Below are 19,134 nucleotides of genomic sequence, written 5' to 3'. Positions count from 1 at the left end.
GTTTTCTGTCATGTTATTTTGTACATGAATATGTTGACAGTCTGATAAATTACATTATCATTTTAAATAAACAAACCAACCAACAAATCCCCTAGTTTATTACATGATTTCAAAGGCTGATATTTAATTTTTCCATGATCCATTACTAATCAGTGCTTCATCTCACAATAAGACAACATATCACATTCAATAGACATAGAACAGAGATAAAAAAACATGCCATAGCAGCATTGTCTAGAAGCTATTCAATCAAAAGTTCTTAAAACAGACTGTCGTGGATGATGATCTCAATTATATCAGTATTTTTGGTTTAAGTTCTGTTCACTGAATGTAACACTGCAAAAAATATAGTTTATTTGCACTTGAATTTTTTGTTTACAAATGTAATATCATACATGAATTTAGGCATTACTTATATTTGAAACATATATAAAGATTCTGTGTGAAAATGTGTAGAGAAACTGAATAACTATTTTTTAAATTACAGCCACCTGATGAAAGCCTACAAAATGGAGAAATATTGGGATATTATATCGGGTATAAGATCAGTAATTCATCAGAGCCATTCCATTACAAAACTTTTGAAGTAACCCCTGGAATGGACCTGCAAAATACATTGAATGAATTGCAGAAATTTACAGAGTACAGTGTCTTAGTTCAAGCATACAACAGAGCTGGTGCTGGCCCGCACAGTAAAGAAGTCACTGCTACAACAGAGGAAGATGGTAATATAATGCTAGGTGTTTTTTTCATACATTAAGTGATCATACTTAGAGGTTTTGATAACAGAATGAAGAACTTGCCATGTATCTTTAAAAAAGTGAAATGCATTTGTTCTTTTGAAAAAGAAATAAGCTATTCTGATCATTAACTAAACCACAGGAACTATTCGTTTTTTTAAATAATAGAACTTTTACTTTGTCTTTTTCTCATTTCTTTCATCTCTCTAGACATTTATGCATTATTAATAAAAAGTATTTGTAAGATATTTCATTCTAATCAGTACAACACAAAGCATAACCCTTGTGAGTGGCTAAGCTGAGTATGTGGTTGTATCTTTCCAAAGTTTTGTATATGGAGAAGACATTATAACCAGTCACACTTGGTTAAATATAACATATGTAAGATAACAGTAACTGTCTTCAAGAATTACTTAATCAGTATTGTTCTTGTCAGATTAAAGTGCATCTACCACTTGGTTTCATAGTAACTGCACCATCAGCTGAAAACCAATGCGTGACAACACCACTGTGTGTGTGTGTTTCAAATACTGAGAAGGTCAACATGAAACCAAATTGCAGACCTTATATCACCCACACATGACAACGTCATCAGATTTCTGTTGTGTTAGCAGGTTCTTTGCACCTACATTGTCAGTGATCCATTGCTTCCCAGCCTTTTATAACAACGTAAACAGTTTTCTGCTTTGTTAGCAGATCCTTTGCATCTACATTTCTCATGGTCCATCATTTCCTTAACACTGCTGTATTTTCTATTGTCTAGCACACTAAGGCTGCTTTTATGAGCCACTCCTTCTTTCTTAGCATATGTCTATCCGGTTTCTTTTCCTTCTTATTGTTATGTTCAGTAACTATCTCTGCTCTCCCACTCTTCTCAGTACCACCTCATTTGTTATGATGTCCATCCAACTTATTCTTTCTATCCTCTGCCACATCCACATCTCAAAAGCCCCCAGCTTTGCTCTGTCTTTCTTTCTTGTTCGCATTTCAGCACCATACAGGGGATGCTCTGTACAAAATGCTTTATCAGTGATTTCCTCAAATGTTCATTAGTGGTACTGCAAAAAAGTCTCTTATTACAGAAAACCTATTTTGCCATTACTTTATGTTTTTAATTTCTGTGCTACACTTTCAGTCACTTTCCATTGTGTTTGCTAGGTATTTAAAACTTTGCCCTCCTAGCGCCATCACTTTCATTTTCTTCATATTGATTTTCATTTTTTAGGTATTTACTTTAGCTTCAATGACATCCACTATTTCTTGCAGCTATTTGTCAGCTGTCTGGTAAAAGGCCCATGTCATCTGTGTACCACAGGCACCATATTTTTCTTCCTGTAGTTGGTATCCCTGTGTCATCTGGTGGGCAGTGTTCAGTCATAAACTCTAAATACAGACTGAAAAAAGTAGGAGATAGATAGTGACCTGGTTAGTCCTTTTCCTAGTTCAGTGCAGTTTGTACTTCCTTCTGTCACTTTGATGTTTTTCAGTTTGTATATAATGAATTTATATATTGTCTCATTCTCCAGTTCTCCAAACCACATTGTCAAATGACTTTTCCAGCTCTATAAAGTACATATGTAAATCTCTTTCATTCCTGATAAACCTTTTAGCCAAAGAGTTCCATTGCATACCTTGTGTCTGTATTCCTTCTCAAACCACACCACTTCTCAGCCAAATTTTCCTCCTTTTATCTTCTCCAGTGTTTTATTTGTGATTATTAACATAAATTTGAGTATGTTTGAAGTCAGACTATTTGTCCAGTGTTCACATAACTTTTCTTCATTCCTTTTCTATTTGATACTGGAATCATTACCATTGTCAAAAATCCTCCTGTCATATATTTGTTACATAATCTGAGTATTTTCCGTATTCCTTCTTGGTTTTTATACTTCAGCGAAACTTATTTTTCATTGCAGCTATTCCACATGTGTCTTTTCGTATGGTTTGTGCTTTTTTCCCACTAATTTGATCTATTTATTTATTATTTATTTAACTTGATCCAGGGTGCGATTTGTGCTTTTACCAGTGGGGGGGGGGGGGGGGGGGGGGTGTTTTAGGGGTTAGTAGAATTACATATGTTACTAGCTTGGACCGTGGTGTTACGCATGGTTAAACAGCTATTTATAAATAGATGTTCATGCTGAAACTCACTATTGATGCGTATGCACTATCAGAAAAGCCATACCTTGTTATATCTTTAAAAGTACATTATAGGTAAAGCTCATTTACAAAAACATCTACATACGGGTACAGATACATGAGGGGAATTCAAAAAGTAGAGGCACATTTGTGGCAAGTTGTACTTATTCTGATGATAGAAAACTGAAACATATTAATAGTAAGACTTATTAAAAACTTTCAGTGTTCGGCTCCACAAATTTAAATTATATGTAAAGGTTTGCTCCAGTGAGTGGGAAATAAACATCCCAGGTTGGGATGCATAAACTAAAACCAGAGGAGGGGATTGTCTGATGCAGAGGGGGGGAAATCCCCCCCATCCCCCCCTGCAAATCGCACACTGACTTGATCTCATTAGACCCATCAGACAATCTCCTATATCAGACCATGGTTTATCACATACAGTATGTCATATTTACCTAATATATAACAATTTTAATATGACAAATACTGCTGAAATGATTTGAGTGTCTGTAGTGACAATGTGAATAAATAATACTGACTTTTAACCAATAAAGTGAAAACTGGCAGTGCTTCTTCTAGTGCTGCTGCTGCCATGAATGATGATGATGATGATGATAGATGATGATGATGATGATAATAATAATAATAATAATGATGGTGATGATGATGATGACTAAACAACAATAATGATAGTGGCATATATAAAAATAATTTATTGGGGTGTAAAATAGATGTGTTCTAATATAGCAAGTTTTGAGGGAAGGAAATTTAATCCTTTCCAGTCCAGTTTTTCTGATCACTGCATTCTCCTCAACTGTTATTTATTTTATACAGGTAAGGATGTAAGGCATTATTGGTTATATTGCTGCTGTTTAAAAAATAAAGTGCAATATACAGTCACTTGACAACTTTATTTTCTCTTAGACTAGTTTTGAAACTATGTTGGTGTTTGTTTATAATTGTTTGTGTATGGTGCTTCTTAAAGCATTCTTCAGGTTGTAGTCAAGGCTTCCTCTTGCATGTTTCATAGTAGAAAATTGTTTCTCTATTCCCTCATTTCTCCTTGCATTTGCTGCAAAACATGCAAACCTCTGCTGATTTGGTTTTCATTTTGCATTATAACATGAATCTTCTCATTTAGTCTTTCCTTGATGTCAGATGATGTTGGTCTTCTTCTTTCCTTTGAATTTGTATCTCTCACCTTACTGACTATCTATCTAGTTAGATTTCTTCCATGGAAAACGTGAGTCTGCAATTGTTCTCCACATTCATTGTTGTTTATTGACTAAAGAATACAGCAGTTCACTGCAGCAACTTCAATCAGCCAGAAGGAGAATTTTTACCATACCTTATATGATGACCTTTGTATTCCAAAATGACAGTCGGTTTTAGGAACTGCACGGGCTCTTTCTTCCTGTAACCAGTTGGGTAGTAAGGACCAAAGAATGCACTCAACATCGTCACTAACCTCTTGTCATGGAATGGAAGACACAATTTTCATCTCACTTTTATAGGCATGTAACTCATGTTAAGCAAGTTTCATCTTCTTCAAACTGAATCCTTCTGACAGATGAAATTTCATTTGTGCAGTTCCTAAGCAAGTTGAGGGCTTGTGCAGATACTGTCAGTAAAGATGTGATATGAACGACTACTTGGGTTGCTAAATGTAAATGAGAACAAATTAGACTTTTTGTAGTTGTCTTTCCACAGTGTGGAATGTGAGAGAAACATAACCATTTTCTGGAGCACACAGACAGAAAATTCATAAATCACACTTCGTAGGCTTCTTTGGATTGTAGCACTTGAATTGAATTCTTCCTTTGAATCCTACTTTGCTCTCATTTATTGCTGCCTTTCTTTTTGGTATGTAAAGTTCTTTGGGTTTACCATCAGTGTACTCATTAATATTCTTCACCGTGCTCCCTCTTATACATTGACACCATTGAGCTGTGACGGGAGGAACTAAATGCAGCATTCAAAATATTTAGGAAAAAAGAAGACAAGAAATGGAGACAAGAAGAAAACATAATTAAAATTGTGTTCATTCTATTAAGTATTCTATAAAATATTCAACTATGTCTTTAAATTCAAGGCCATGTTGAATATTACACCAAGATAAGCCTTCAGTTCTTCTAATGAAATACCTCTCCATGAATACCACAATGAGTGTTTTGTGAGTGGAGTGACTCCTTGTATCTTTTCTGTAATATAAATATTTGTAGCACTCACAATTTCACTAATATCATCAGTGAAGAAGAGTTGGAAATATTCAAGTTCAGATTTTGGTTGAAAACCATGAGGAATGGTGAAACCTCACTGCATGAAAGAAAAGGAAACTTCATGAGATCACCACTACCATCATGATAAAACTTCCAAGGTACTTGCCAAACTGACAATAGCATTATCACTTACATGTTTTCTACCACCCATTATCATTCTAGAAATGTGTGAATACAATATTCTTTGGGTAGTCAGATCATACCAAGTGCTGCCATGTGCCTACTGAATCCAACAATGGAAGATATAGAAAGCACAATAATGGAAAAGCATCACACATCAGTCAACATCAGAGCCATAGCAGAAAATTGTAGTGTCAGACATAGTCTGATAGTGGATCAGAAAGGGTTAAGGAGACTGCACCAGCTAAGAATACTGGGAAATAAGGAAGGTCAGTGTGGAAATCCAGATGTACAGGGGTAATGACTGCATAAATGGTAATCATCATTGTTGCTTTAGTAGATATCTCATTCACTGTCTTCTGAAGCTGAAGATGACATTCAGTCCTCTAAGATAATGTGGGAGGTCATTCCAGAGATGGATACTTACTGAGAAGGACTTTGAGAAAGCAGCTGAATGATGGAGTGCAACAGAAAGGATTTTGCTCTGAAGGAGAGATATGAGGGGCAGTGTACATTTATAAGAGAGTAGAGAAGACAGAGGGTATGGAAATCTCTGCTCTTGACTGCACACATCCAGGATATCTGTTCATATGGCAGTAAAATGTGATCAAAGAGTCAAACATCACAAATGTAATGAAAACAGGTAACCATAATCCACATCATTCAAGGATTCAAGTTCCAGAGTTCTCCGTTTGTGACCTTTGTCATATAGCACTGTCCAATAGTTTTTTCATCCTTGAAGGTCTTTCTTTTGATCTTTGTGTACTATGTTTTCTGTTTTACTGAGAATTTCCTTACTAGAACTTCTTGATCTGTTTTGATAGTGTTGGAAGGTGTCATTTATAATCAATCACCCTACTAGAAAATTCATCTTTGGTGTTGCTGCAATGGGCACTTTTTATGTATGTTTGTTTGCTTAATTTGGGTTTGTCACTGATCATGTACATTCATTCCGTGTAAAAATAAAGTTTATTCTTCAGTTCTAAATCATAACTGCATTTTAATTTAGCGTTCAAATAACAAAGGTTGTGGGTCCAGCTACCCACTCTGCCAGTATAACATAAAAACAGCAGCTTATTTGAAACAAACAAAAACTGTGTGTGTCTCCATAATGCCAAGAAAGTTCATTTCAACACATAAACATAGAATGCTGACATAATGAATTCTGGCACTGCTAACGTGTTTCCATTAATCGAAAAACTAAAAAGAAGATGAAACTACAACACATGGCAATTTGCAATGAAAACTTATTTGCAACAGGAACAATTGTGGCAGTGTGTAGTGGGAGAGATCAAAGATGAGATTAAGATATGTACCGCAAGCGCTAAAATGAAATTATCCGTTCACTCCACTGTTTATGTGCATCTACAAAACACCCCCAACTACAAAAGAAGTATGGGAAAGACTAAAACAAATTTATCAGGACTCAGGACTTTACTGAAGAATGGGACTGTTGAGAAAATTTTTAACAACAAGGCTGGAGAACTGTTTGTCTGTGGAAGAATAAATGTCAATAATAATTTCACTATCAAACAAATTAAATGATCTTAACTTCTAAGTGCAAGATGAGTGGGTAGTATGTATTTAGTTATATGGGCTGCCTAAAGAGTAAAATCCAGTGATAATGATTTTAGAGAACTCCAAAATGTTGATAATGGAAATTCCAATAAAAACAGATTTGTACTGGAAGTAAAGGATGATGAAACTAGCAGTTCATGTTTTAATGATGCAGCCCTTCAAGAAAATAAAAAGGGCAGCTGCAATAAACCCACATTACAGCACCAGAGGTCAGAGGTGTTAAAACTGCAGCAAATATGGACACACAGTGAAGAACTGTCACAGTAAAAACAAAGCAAGTGAAAAATCTGCCATGAAAGAAAAAAGTTACAAGGCATTCTTAAAAACATTAGCATCAGCTAAAGCTATATTCAAAGAATCGTGATATGTGGATTCTGGTGCATCTGGTGATTTCAGTTTCACAGTGTCAGTGCCCAATCCACAACTGGTTGTGACTAACAATGAAAACTTATCCATTAAAGGGACAGGCTGAACACACACATTGAAGAACTAGCAGGCAGAGAGACAACAGATGTTAGAGTGATAGATGAGCTCTATGTGCCTCAGTTTAGTACAAATTTACTTTCTCTTAGCACAACAGGGCTACCCTATCGTTTTTGATTATGGGATCTGTTGCATTCATGATGCAGAGAAGAAATTAATAGCCAGAGCATCATTAATCAATGAAATATATAGACTGGAGCAACCAAGTGATCACAGTTTTGAAGCAAAGTGTGTATCCTTGTCTAATGATGCAAAATTATAGTATAAAATATTAGGGCACCTGCACTCACATGCAACAGAATAATTACAAAAAGGTTTGGCTAATGGCATTGGATACAAAGGAGGCATTGACATTCTCTGAACTGCATGCCTAGAAGATAAGCAAACCAGATTTTCCTTCCCACATTACACTTCTAGAGATAAAGGATTCTAGAGTTGGTTAATTCAGATTTGGGTGGTCCAATGCAATCCACATCAACTTGTAGAACTAAATATTTTCTAACTCTAATTAATAATGTTTTGAGAATTTTTTTTGTATAAGTACCAAGTATTGAGATTATTCACAATTAAAAAAACTTTAGAGAATCATACAGGTGAAAGACTTTGTGTCTTGTGAACTGATAATGCAAATGAATATGTAAGTGAAAAGGTGACAAAATTCTTAAGGGATGAAGGAGTTAGACATCCAACCATGGTTCCCTACACTCCAGAACAAAATAGTGTAGCAGAGAGATATAATAGAGTGATCATGGAGGTGGCAAGATGTGTGCTGTTCGATGTAAAATTATCTATGAAATTTGGGGAAGTAGCAACCTCCACCACAGTTTGTCTTATTAACAGATTCCTGATAAATGCTTTTAACAAAATAGTGTAGCAGAGAGATATAATAGAGTGATCATGGAGGTGGCAAGATGTGTGCTGTTCGATGTAAAATTATCTATGAAATTTGGGGAAGTAGCAACCTCCACCACAGTTTGTCTTATTAACAGATTCCTGATAAATGCTTTTAACAACATAATTCCAGAGAAAGCTTTCTTGGGGAAGAAACCTGACCTTCAACATCTGAGATTATTTTTCAGTAAGGTGTATGTTCACTTACCAAGAGTCAATAGGCACAAATGGTACAAGAAATGTGTTCAGTGCGTACGTGTCAGATACTGCAAAGACAGCAAGGCATACTGATTGTTCCATTGTGTTCATCAAAGAATTATAAAAGCAAGATGTGTAATCTTTAAAGAAAAAACAATTCATAAGATTAATGACAAGCCACGAACATCTGATCATTTTCTGGAACCAAACCAGGTATTCATTCCATCAACATGGGTAAGGAGGAAAGCACTGAGGTGCAAGATGGTTCGAGGGATGCCACACTGGATAACAGAATTTGAGAAGAATCAGCCTCAGTCAAAATAAAAGAATATTCTGAAACATCTCAACAAGTGCTCAGAAGATATTTCAAATACCAGGGTCAAAGAAAATGGATGATTACATGTCCTATCATATAAAAGATTCAGAAGAGTCAGAACCATCAACACTGGAAGAAGGACTGCAATCTAGTGAGTTGCAGAAATGGCTTCAAGCAAATCAGGAGGAATTAAAGTCTCACCCAGAAAATCAAACTTGGGAATCAGCAGTCTTGACTCCAGGCAAAAAACAATTGATACCAAGTGTTTCTTTAAGCTAAAAAGAGGTTTAAAAGGGCTAATAATTCACCATAAAGCTCATCTGTTAATTAACAGCTATGCACAAGTCAGAGGTTTCGACTATGAAGAGACATACACACCAATAATATGAGACAATTAACTCAGATATTTATTTAGTCTAGTTCCTAAATATCCCTTGCACATTGATCATTGTGATATAGAAAAAGCTTCTTTAGAAGGCAAGTTGAAATAAGAAATTTATGTGAAAATTCCCATGGTTGGCTACATGACAAAAACATTCAAAGATGAAGTCATTAAAAGACTTAAGAAAGCAGTCTACAGATTGATATAGGGAAGTTGCTGTTGGAACATCAAAATGGATTAAGCTGTACTATGTTTCAATTTCAGATGGCCTCTGTGTTTAATACAATAATTAAGGATGTGATATATTCATTGTAGCAGTTCACATAGATCATGATTTTATGCAACAATCTGCAACAAAAAATTGCATTTGAAGAGAAACTGAAGGAACAATTCAAACTAATGGACCTTCGAGATTTATCCAACTGTCTAGGAATCTGAGTAACAAGAGACCACAAGTGTGGACTTTTATGGCTGGAAGATTTTACAAAAATATAACATGGAGGACTGCCAACTGGTTTCCACACTGTTAGATAGTAACCAAGTAGTAGCTCATGAAATGAGTGCAAAGAAAGAATAAGAAAAAAATTCCATGAAGAATATCCTACACAGAGAAGCCATAGGTATCCTAATGTATGCACAACTAGGTGCTAGATCAGATCTAGCACATACAACTGGAGTGGTAAGTCTGTTTAATAATAAACTAGGATTACCCCCACTAGAAAGCTGTAAAAAGAATCCTGTGATATCTAAAGGGAACTAAAGATTTCAAACCACAATTTTCAATAGATGAGGACCATCAAATCACAGGATACACTGATGCAGACAGGCCTGGGGCACTGGGGATAGAAAATTGACCTTCAGTTTTTTTATTTATGTCACAGGGTGCAGAGAATTCATAAAACAGCAAAAGAACAACCAACAGTAGCCCTCTCAATGACAAAAGCAGAGCACCTCTGACTGTCAGGAAGTACATTGGCCACAACAGCTAAAATGAGAAATATCCCCTCCCCTCTCCTAGAAGAGGGACTGATAAATTTTTTGCAGCAACAAAGGTGATCTGTTGAAGACAAGTGGAAACAAAGATCACATTAAACACACTGTCAGCAGGCATCATTTGATCAGGGAAGTAACTGACTCAGGAGAAATCACAGTGGAACAAATTTCAATAAATGGAATTCTTTCAGACATGATGAGAAAGTCACTATCAAGAACCAGATGTCATCAGTTAACCCAAGAATTTGTACTATGAAGATGAAGTTCTGAGAGGCATCACTTCTGGTGTGTGTGTTAGAAGTTGTCACTTAGAATTAATGCCTCTTCTAGAAAACATCTTCAGTGTTGTTGGTATGGGCACATTTTTTACATATGTTCTTTTGCTTAATTCATGTTTTGTCACTGACTGTGTTACATTCATCCTGTGTAAGAGCAAAATTTATTATTCAGTGTAAACCATAAGCACATTTTCATTTAGAGCTCAAATAACAAAAAATGCCATGTTGTCACTTTTCTCTGTTGTGGGTACAGTAAATCATATCTTCCCTTCCTCTCCAAGTCTTCAGTTGTGTCAGACTCTTCTTTTAGCCATTTTTCATAGCTTTTTCTGTTTTTGATACAATTCATTGTTCAACCTCTTGTACATCTTTCATTCAGTTTCATTGTTCTTGTTTTTGAATTCTCTTTTCTCTTCCATCTGCAAAATCATTTCCCCTTTTATTCCATATCACATATCCCATACTTTCCTGCCCAGATTTTGTGATTCCATCTTTAATATGCTCCAGCCTCATGGAAATTATTAGGTGTTCTTATCTTACAATGTGTTAACAAGCTCAATTGATAGCATTTATTTGTACACATTATTTCATTTTCTTTAGATCCTACTTCTCCAATTTTTACATTTTTATTTATATTCCTTCCATAAGGAAATTGCACTTTCTATTAATATCTGCATCTAGTAGTGTGTGACACTTCTTGAGTCCATTCTTATACGTTTCTTCCATTAGTATAACATCAATTTAGTTTCTATATTTATCCCCTGGTGCCTTCAAACTGTCAATCCTCATCTTGTGTTTGTAACTATTAGCTGTCTTTCCATGCAGAAATCAATAGGCTGCCAGTCAATGCCATTCCTCCTTCCAAGACTCTGACTGCCTACTGTGGTTCCCTCCTATCATTCCCCCACAACGGCATTCCAATTGCCCATTACTATTTTGCAGCATGTTTGATTGTTATTCATGATTTTCTCTATTGTGTTTTATGTCTCCTCGACAAGCTGGTCTTCATGCTCTGAAGTTAGCATATACAACTCGATAATCAATATAGATTTTTGTAGTCCTTCCAGTCTTACACCGATAACACTCACTTGTATAGTGTACATTTACCATGCTATTAACCATTTACTTCATCATGAACACTCGTGTTCCCTTCCTTAAAGTTGTCAGATTTTGCAGCGACAAAGGTGATCTGCTGAAGACAAGTGAATACAAAGATCATGTTAAACACATTGACAGGAGGCATCATTTCATCAGGGAAGTAACTGACTCAGGAGAAATCACAGTGCAGGAAATTTCAACAAATTGAATTCTTTCAGACATGATGACAAAGTCACTATCAAGCACCAGATGCCATCAATTAACCCAATTAAATATTACATTACATATCCATTTGTCTGGGTTGATAGGAGAATCCTCAAGGGGGCCACTGAAACTCATGAGAGTACCTCCTTTCCCTTTTTGAGGCTAAGATCAGTGTCCAGTGATACAACATTGAAAGGATACAAGCACAATGAGAAGTTCAGACAGGCAGGTACTAAGGATGTTAAAATATCACAAGATTCTTAGAAAAGTACAGTAAAACGTAATGTTAGTTTACTGCATCAGAATATCAGGGGATTGAAATACAAAGTAGATGAACTACATGTTTGTTTGGAAGATTTAGAAACAGAGAATGTAATAGATGTACTATGCTTGTCTGAACATCATATATTCACAGATATGGAAGAGGTAAACGTAAGTGTACATAAACTGTCAGCACATGTAAGCTGAGGCAATGTGGGAAAAGAAGTAGTTGCCACGTGTGTTAAAAGTTACCATAGTTTGAAAAATGTAGAAACTAAAAAATTTTGAGTAGAGCAACATATAGAAAAATAGGCATGTGAGCTGAAACTATATAAATACAATTTTATAATTGTAACTGTATACAGGGGGGTCCATTGATCGTGACCAGTCCAAATATCTCATGAAATAAGCATCAAACGAAAAAAACTACAAAGAACGAAACTAGTCTGGCTTGAAGGGGGAAACCAGATGATGCTATGGTTGGCCCACTAGATGGCACTGCCATAGATCAAATGGATATCAACTGCGTTTTTTTAAATAGGAACCCCCATTTTTTATTACATATTTGTGTAGTATGTAAAGAAATATGAATGTTACAGTTGGACCACTTTTTTCATTTTGTGACAGATGGCGCTGTAATAGTCACAAACATATGGCTCACAATTTTAGATGAACAGTTGGTAACAGGTAGGTTTTTTAAATTAAATGTTTGAACATTTTATTTCAGTTGTTCCAATGTGATACATGTACATTTGTGAACTTACCATTTCTGAGAGCACATGCTGTTACAGTGTGATTACCTGTATATACCACATTAATGCAGTAAATGCTCAAAACGATGTCCGTCACCCTCAATGCATTTGGCAATACGTGTAACAACATTCCTCTCAACAGTGAGTAGTTCACCTTCCGTAATGTTCACACATGCATTGAGAGTGTGCTGACACATGTTGTCAGGCATTGTTGGTGGATCATGATAGCAAATATACTTCAACTTTGCCCACAGAAAGAAATCCGGGGACGTGATATCCGGTGAACGTGCGGGCCATGGTATGGTGCTTCGATGACCAATCCACCCGTCATGAAATATGCTATTGAATACCGCTTCAACTGCATGTGAGCTATGTGCCGGACATCCATCATGTTGGAAGTACATCGCCATTCTGTCATGCAGTGAAACATCTTGTAGTAACATTAGTAGAACATTACATAGGAAATCAGCATACATTGCACCATTTAAATTGCCATCAGTAAAATGGGGGCCAATTATTCTTCCTCCCATAATGCCACACCATACATTAACCCACCAATGTCGCTGATGTTCCACTTGTCACACCCATCGTGGATTTTCCGTTGCCGAATAGTGCATATTATGCCGGTTTACGTTACCGCTGTTGGTGAGTAACACTTTGTCGCTAAATAGAACTCATGCAAAAAATCTGTCATTGTGCTGTAATTTCTCTTGTACCCAGTGGCAGAACTGTACACAATGTTCAAAGTCACCGCCATATAATTCCTGGTCCATAGAAATATGGTACTGGTGCAATCGATGTTGATGTAGCATTCTCAACACCGACGTTTTTGAGATTCCCGATTCTCACACAATTTGTCTGCTATTGATGTGCGGATTAGCCACAACAGCAGCTAAAACACCTACTTGGCATCAACATTTGTTGCATGTCATGATCGATGTTTCATATGTGACTGAACACTTCCTGTTTCCCTAAATAACGTAACTATCTGGCAAAGGGTCTGGACACTTGGATGATGTCGTCCAGGATACCAAGAAGCATACATAGCAAATGCCCATTAGGCATTTTGATCCGAATAGCCATACATCAACACAATATTGACCTTTTCCGTAATTGGTAAATGGTCCATTTTAACATGGGTAATGTATCACGAAGCAAATACCGTCCGCACTGGCGGAATGTTATGTGATACCACGTGCTTATACGTTTGTGACTGTTACAGCACCATCTATCACAAAGCGAAAAAAGTGCTCCAACTAAAACATTCATATTCATTTACATACTACATGAATATGTAATAAAAAATGGTGGTTCCTATTTAAAAAAACGCAGTTGATATCCATTTGATCTATGGCAGCCCATCTAGCGGGCAAACCATAATGCCATCTGGTTTCCCCCTTCGAGCTAGATGAGTTTTTTCATTTGATGCTTATTTCATGAGATATTTGGCCTGGCCACTATCAATGGACCACGCTGTATAGCTCCCCACTGGGAAATTTTCAGCACTTTCTGAAAAACTTGGTTTTATTGTTGTGCTATCTGTCAGACAGAGAGAAGCAAATTAATATTTATGGGGCTTTCAATGTCAATTTCCTGAAAGAGTATGATAGGAAGAATGGTCTTGAAGTACTAATTGGTTCTTTCAATTTGACATCAGTTATTGATTTTCCTACTTGGATTGTACAGGAAAGCAGCACACTGATAGGTAATATTTTCATAGACTAAGATAAATTTAATCAAATAAACATTTATCCTGTTAAGAATGGCCTTTCTAATCAGGATGCACAGCTAGTTACATTATATGACAAAGCTCCATAGAGTAATGCAAAACAGTCCTCCAAAATGATATGTCCAATTAACAATTTAATGACTACAAATTTTAGGGAAAGCTGGCAGCAGTTAGACTGGGATCAGGTGCACCGGGAACCTGATGCTAATTTAAAATATAACATGTTTCATGATATGTTTGTGAGTATATTTGAAAACAGGTTATCCTAAGAAAACATGAAATATAACCATAAGAAATCATGTAAAATAGCATGTGTTACTAAAGGAATAAAAATATCTTGTAACTAGAAAAGGGAAATGTATCTAATAGCAAGAAAGAGTAATGACCCAAAATAAAAACTGTTGTACTACATTAAGCAAAGTTATTGCAAAGTCTTGAAGTAAGTGTATCATGTCTGAGGTTAGCAACTCTGATAACAAAATTAAAACAATTTGAATATTGTGGAAAGGGAAACAGGGCAACTAACATCACAGGAAGACTAGATTACAATCAAACTGAATGAAAAGTTTATCAAAAAGAAGTCAGAGGTTGAAAATATTTTTAATAATCACTTTTTAAATGTTGTGGAGAAAATAGGATCCAGATGTTCATTAGAAAAGGCAAAGCTATGTATGGAAGAGGCAATACCTAGGCAGTTTGATAAAATTGAAATTCTACCCACCTCTCTTTCTGATGTTTGGAAAATAATAAACTCACTGAAAAATAGTTGCTAACATGGAATTGATGGCATCTCCTGCAAAGTACTGAAAGCTTGTTCCCAACAGGTAACTAAGATTCTCAGCCACATATGTAATAGCCCACTGGCATTTTTCTGATACACTGAAATATGCTATTGTTAAACCATTGCATAAAAAGGGGATAGGTCTGATGTCAACAACTACTGCCCAATCTCACCTTTGACATCTTTGTCCAAAATTCTTGAAAGAGGAATGTATTCAAGAGTAGCTTTACATATTTGTAAAAGTAAAATACTAACAAAATGCCGCTTCAGTTTTCAGAAAAGCTTTTCAATAGAAAATACTATATATGATTCCTCTAATCAAATATTATATGCACTGAATAACTGAACATCACCAACTGGGATTTTCTGTCATCTCTCAAAGGCTTTTCATTGTGTAAAGATGGAGTTCTTCTAGATGAGCTTAAGTATTGTGGTATGAGGAAACGCAAAGAATAGGGTCTCTTAATGTTCAATTTTGGGTCTTTTATTGTGTGTAATATATATTAATGACTTACCAGCCTATATTCACAAAGATGCAAAGCTAGTTAGTTTTCCTGATGATAGAAGCATGGGACTCACACCCAACAAACAAGCTGGGGAAATTGTAAATAATACCTTTCAGAAAATTATTAAGTGGTTCTCTGCAAATGGACTCTCTTTAATATCAAATAATTGGAATGCCATGTAAGAATATCAGCAATGTAGGAAAAGACAGAGTGCTACTTACCATTAAGAAGACACATTACGTTGCAAACAGGCACAATTAAGAGACACTTACACAAAACATTTCCGCCTCAGTCAGAGAGATACACGCACCGTTTGTACACAGAAGCAAGCACACCTCACACACACATGACCACCAACTCTGTCAGCTCAGGCCAGAAAGCAATCCATCTTTTCCTACATTGTGGGACTCTCATTAAATTTTGATTAAACACTGCATATAAAGTTTTGTACAATAAATGGCACAACACAATTGATAAATATAGAGTTTGAACGGACATCTGCAGCAAAGGAAAAATATTTCAAATATTTGGATTTGTGCATTGATGAGAGATTGAAATGGAAGAAAGACATAACATTTGAGTTCAGCTACTTATGCTGTTAGGGTTATTGCAAATTTTGGCAGTGTAGTAAATTAGCTTACTATGACTATTTTCATTCCCGGCTTTTATTTGGAATCATATTTTGGGGTAATTCATCATTAAGGGAAAAATTATTCATTGCCCAAAAGCATGTAATCAGAATAATAGCTGGAGCCCAGCGAATGAGGCTGATCTTCACCACTTTGGGTTAAATCTAGCTTTTGCACAGAAAGGGGTGAATTATACTGCAACAAAAATCTTTGATCACCTACAAAATAGCATCAAAAGTCTGAAAGCCAGCCGGCCAAAACTTAAAAACAAATTACAATCATGTCTGAATGACAACTCCTTGTACTTGGTAGATGAATGTTTAGCTATAAAATAGTAATCTTAAAAAAACCTCCTAAATTACAGCATGTAAAGAAACCTTTTGTTAAACTGACATGTTACACATCATGATGAAAAGTCATATTCATGAACTATAGAACAAGTATTAATCTAATCTGCATGCAACTCTCCACAGCCATACTATGTTGTTTCAAAAACTCCTGCAAAGTTAGTGTTACTCCTTTCCATCTCCATTTTAAGGTTTCCTACACTTCCTGCATTTTAGCTGTGTTGTCACATTTGAGGTTCTGATATTCTGATATTTTGACCATGCCTTCAGTGAAGGTAACAACACTTCGACATATTTTATGATGTCCTCTGCTATGGTGTCAACGTACACATATGAATATAAACTTCCTGCTCCTACAGATCACTAATATATGAGTGTGTGCATAGGTTTCGACATTCAGTGTACATTCAAATAAAATCCTGTTGGGTATTAAACCAAATCATAATGTTAAAAACAACAATGAGACAAAATTGAAATTTTGACTATCTTTCCTCTTCAGGATGACAAAACTGCTGAGTTTATTGATACTGATACTGGCCTACGCACTTTTAAGTGCATGAGACTATGTTTTGTACAGCTAATTTATTATTTTTTTAAAAATCTGAATTTTGTCTGGGCTTCTGTTTCAGTGCCAGGAGCACCACCTAGTGATGTTCAGTGCACAGCATTGTCTTCACAGAGAATTTTAGTGCTGTGGTCTAGTCCTCCAGAATCTGCTATCAATGGAATACTGAAGGGTTACAAAGTACTCTACCGCTCACTGGCAGACTTTGAAGGTAAAAAAAAGTTGTTTTATAAACTAGAGCTATTCTCTCTATAATTTTTACCCTCCTTTTAATGTGTATGCTAATTTTAACAGTATTGTATAGTAATTAAACAACATAAAATACAATGCTTCGAAAGAACAAGATTCTTGGATTTCGTTCTGCTCATGAGTATACAAGTACTATTCTGAGGATTTCCTTTTTCCCTTATTTCTTCATTTTCCAATTTAGGTTGATAAAGAAATTTCCCCATGTGCTCTTTTACCCCCAATTACCCTATCCATCTGCAAATCTGTTACCATCTCTAGTCTACCTGTTCTGTAGACCTGTCCATTTGTGACATAATAAACTGTGGAATTCTTGTAATTGTGTTTTTCGATGTGTTCCAAGTTACAACAAGTGCAAATGAGCAAATGCAGGAATATTTTCTTCTAGGAAGTGTAGATAATGATGACCAAAATTAAAGGAAAATGATGATGGCAGACATGAGCAACTGTAACAGAGGTTAGGATATGATGGCAGTGTGTACGGTAAAAGCAGACTCCCTCATGCATGATTGATAACTGAATATTTTTGTTACTTGCCTTCTCAAAAATTTTCAGAAAGGCAGTGAATGATAAAGTGGTTGCTTATTTCTTGTAGCACAGGTTTTCGACAGATTCACAGTTTAGTTTTAGAAGTTTGTTTTCAGTCATTCTAGAATGAGGTAATGGAGTGTAGCTTTGTCACATCTCTCTGTTGTTCTCTGTTTTGCCAGAGGAAGGAAATAAAGTTTTCTAGAGCTAGTGATTGGTTGTGTTGCTTTCTTTTAATATTTTTCCATGTATCCAGCCAAGTAGTAAGTAAATGTTTCACTCCAAAGAGGATCTCAGCTATTGCATCAGTTGATATTGCTAAAACATGGTAATTTCATCAGTAGTGGAAGGCTCAGTCAGACATTGTCCCAGAAAAACATGATTACATGTTTGTTAACTAGTGGTCATTTTCTTCAATATCCTAATAATGATGTAATGTGACAAAAAAAAAAGAATAGAGTGCAGATCTAAGACTTACAGTGTTGGATCATCATTTCATGTAGTCCTGACATAACTTCTTCCAATTAGTCTCTTCTCAGTCTGCTGAATAATAGTGCAGAGTTATTAGCTTTTTGTGGACCAAAAGTTAAAAGGTAATAATGCGTTCATAAATTTGGAATGAATTGATCAAAATTTTATTTGTTACTACAAATTTATTCTTGTTTCTTATTGACCAACTGTGGCCACGTTCAAGTTTCAATTAATTTTCGTTTTTTGTCGTTAGAAGTTTTTCCAGTATAAATCCCCCCCCTGCATATAACTTTCTTTCTTCTATCCATAACCATCTTGTGTTTTCATCCTTGGAATATGCCTGTTTCATACCTTTTCCTAGTGAAATTTATTAATTTTATTTACGATTCTTGAATATTATTTCCTTTGAGAATTTTCTTTGCCAATTTAATCCAGATGATACACGTAGTGAAGCAGTAACTGGAGTAAGTTATCTTGTGGTCAAATGTATACTTTATCACCAAGTAATCAAATTCACATTAGGCAACCTTTTAGCAGTGGCTATTCATATGTACTGAAAATAGCTGGTTGATCATCAAGCCCACATAAAAGCCATAAAATAATTGAAAACAAATTGA

The 19,134-nt window shown here is 35.7% G+C and overlaps 1 protein-coding gene across 1 annotated transcript in view; it reads left to right on the top strand.

Moving 5' to 3' along the window:
- Window positions 1-17,583, top strand: part of LOC126249103 (Down syndrome cell adhesion molecule-like protein Dscam2) — a 171,090-nt gene extending 153,507 nt beyond the window's left edge. Inside the window, exons 8-10 of the mRNA XM_049950754.1 lie at window positions 488-725; window positions 17,337-17,483; window positions 17,567-17,583. Coding sequence (XP_049806711.1) covers window positions 488-725; window positions 17,337-17,483; window positions 17,567-17,583 — 402 coding nt within the window. The remainder of the gene's footprint in view (window positions 1-487; window positions 726-17,336; window positions 17,484-17,566) is intronic.
- Window positions 17,584-19,134: the final 1,551 nt, after the last annotated feature.

This window comes from Schistocerca nitens, chromosome 3, assembly GCF_023898315.1.
Source record: "Schistocerca nitens isolate TAMUIC-IGC-003100 chromosome 3, iqSchNite1.1, whole genome shotgun sequence".
NCBI classification, from domain to species: Eukaryota; Metazoa; Arthropoda; class Insecta; order Orthoptera; family Acrididae; genus Schistocerca; species Schistocerca nitens.
Note: the sequence above shows the minus strand (reverse complement) of the source record. Positions and strands in the feature narration are given on the sequence as shown.